Genomic DNA, 2204 nt, shown 5'->3' on the forward strand with positions numbered 1-2204 from the left:
ATGATGCTGCTTCTACCCATTTTGTGAAGTAGTCAATGGCCACGAAAATGAATCGATGCCCCATTACTAGCCTTCGGGGTTATCGGTCCGATCACATCCCTGCCCCATGCTGAGAAAGGCCAAGGTGTAGATAGAACCTGGAGTTGAGTGGGTGGGACTTGTATGCGATCTCCATAGATTTGACACTTATGGCACTTTCGAACATACTCTATACAATCCCGTTCCATGGTTATCCAATAGTTTCCACTCCTTAGGATTTTTTGGGCCAACGAGTGTCCTCCCGCATGGGTCCCACAAACGCCGTCATGTACTTCCTGTATGATTTGTCTTGCCTCTTGCAACTCCACGCACCGTAGGAGGGTCATATCATGATTCCTTTTATACAATATCTCCCCATCTAGAAGAATCCCATAGCTAGCCTCCGAATTGTCTTTCGGTCATTATTAGAGGCTCCTATGGGATACTCCTTCCAGTGAATGTATGTTTTGATATCATGAAACCATGGCTTTCCATCAGCTTCTTCTATCATTATACAATATGCTGGCTCCCTATGCATCCTTATTCGAATGGGTTCAATCTCTATTCCGGACTCAACCTTAAATAAGCCGCCAATGTTGCTAGCGCATCAGGGATTAAGTTACTCTCTCTCGGTAAATGCGAAAAACTGATGGCATCGAAATCCAGCATCATTTACAGAATAAACACCTGGTATGGTATTAATTTGGAAACCCCGCTTACCCACTTTCCAGTCAACTGATAAATTACCAAAGCGGAATCTCCTTTTACAATCAATTTTTTAATGCCTCGGTCAATAGCCGCCTGTAAGCCCAATACGCACGCTTCATACTTGGCTATATTATTGGTACACGGAAAGGTGAGTTTGGCTGTGACTGGGTAATGTTTACCCTCTGGTGATATGAGTACAGCCCCTATTCCATGCCCCCATACGTTGGTTGCCCCATCAAATAGCATCATCCACCCAATATTACCTTCCTTTTCTTGATCAATTGAATCAATATCTTGATCCGGGAAGTCAAACTCCATGGATTGGTAATCATTAACGGCCCTATCAGCCAAATATTCTGCTATAATGCTCCCTTTGATGGCTTTTCTCGTCACATATGTAATATCATATTCAGTCAACAGCATTTGCCAACGAGCCATCCGTCCTGTTACTGCAGGTTTCTCGAAAACATACTTAATCGGATCCATTTTAGAATCAGCCATGTTGTGTAATACAGCGTGTATTGCCTTAATTCACTAACCACCCACACCAAAGCGCAACATGTCTTCTCCAGGTTAGAGTACCTAGATTCGTATTCCGTGAACTTTTTGCTTAAATAATAGATGGCGCGCTCCTTTCTTCCAGACTCATCGTGTTGTCCTAACACACACCCAATGGAATTCTCTGATACTACTAAGTACAATATAAGAGGCCTTCCAGGTACAGGGGAACCAAAACTGGAGGGTTCAATAGATATTCTTTTATTTTCTCAAATGCTTTCTGACATTCTTCACTCCATTTTTCAGGGTTATCCTTCTTCAGCAGCGTAAATATGAGCTCACAAGTAGCAGTCAATTGAGATATAAATCGAGCTATGTAGTTCAATTGGCCTAGGAAACTCCTAACTTCTTTTTCGGTTTTGGGACTAGGCATTTCTCGAATAGCTTTTATTTTATCTGGGTCTACTTCAATCCCTTTTTCACTTACGATAAATCCCAACAATTTTCCTGAAGAAGCTCCGAATGTACATTTTTCTGGATTTAATTTCAGTTGACATTTTCGTAGCCTTTTAAATAGCTTCCTTAAGTTCATCACATGGCTATACTCATCTCGAGACTTAACAATCATGTCGTCCACATATACTTCTATCTTCTTATGCATCAAGTCATGGAATAACGTTACCATGGCTCTCTGATAGGTTGCCCCTGCATTCTTTAAACCAAAGGGCATAACCTTGTAGCAAAAGGTCCCCCATAAGGTGATAAACGTGGTCTTCTCTTTATCTTCTGGGGCCATCTTAATTTGATTATATCCAGAAAACCCATCCATGAATGAAAACAGGGCATGTCCCGCGGTATTGTCTACCAGCACATCTATGTGTGGAAGTGGGAAATTATCTTTAGGGCTAGCTTTATTCAAGTCTCAATAGTCAACACAGACTCTCACTTTTCCATTTTTCTTCATTATTGGAACTACATTG

At 41.6% G+C, this 2204-nt stretch overlaps 1 protein-coding gene across 1 annotated transcript; it reads right to left on the reverse strand.

Annotated features, from left to right (window-relative positions):
• Window positions 1–397: 397 nt before the first annotated feature.
• On the reverse strand, window positions 398–1227 carry LOC131166696 (uncharacterized). The gene is made up of 2 exons (XM_058125272.1): window positions 739–1227; window positions 398–595 (listed from the first exon to the last, which is right to left on the reverse strand). Exons 1-2 carry the CDS (start codon window positions 1225–1227, stop codon window positions 398–400), a joined length of 687 nt encoding a protein of 228 aa, XP_057981255.1.
• Window positions 1228–2204: the final 977 nt, after the last annotated feature.

The sequence above is a fragment of the Malania oleifera genome, chromosome 10 (assembly GCF_029873635.1).
Source record: "Malania oleifera isolate guangnan ecotype guangnan chromosome 10, ASM2987363v1, whole genome shotgun sequence".
NCBI lineage: Eukaryota > Viridiplantae > Streptophyta > Magnoliopsida > Santalales > Ximeniaceae > Malania > Malania oleifera.

Excerpts from the sequence above, each read along its gene's own strand:
- LOC131166696 (XM_058125272.1), bottom strand. The coding sequence starts at position 1,227 with ATGGCTGATTCTAAAATGGATCCGATTAAGTATGTTTTCGAGAAACCT. Across the intron at positions 596-738 it reads ATCAGTTGACTGGAAAGTGG|GTTGAGTCCGGAATAGAGAT; the intron begins GTAAGCGGGGTT and ends GGCTTATTTAAG.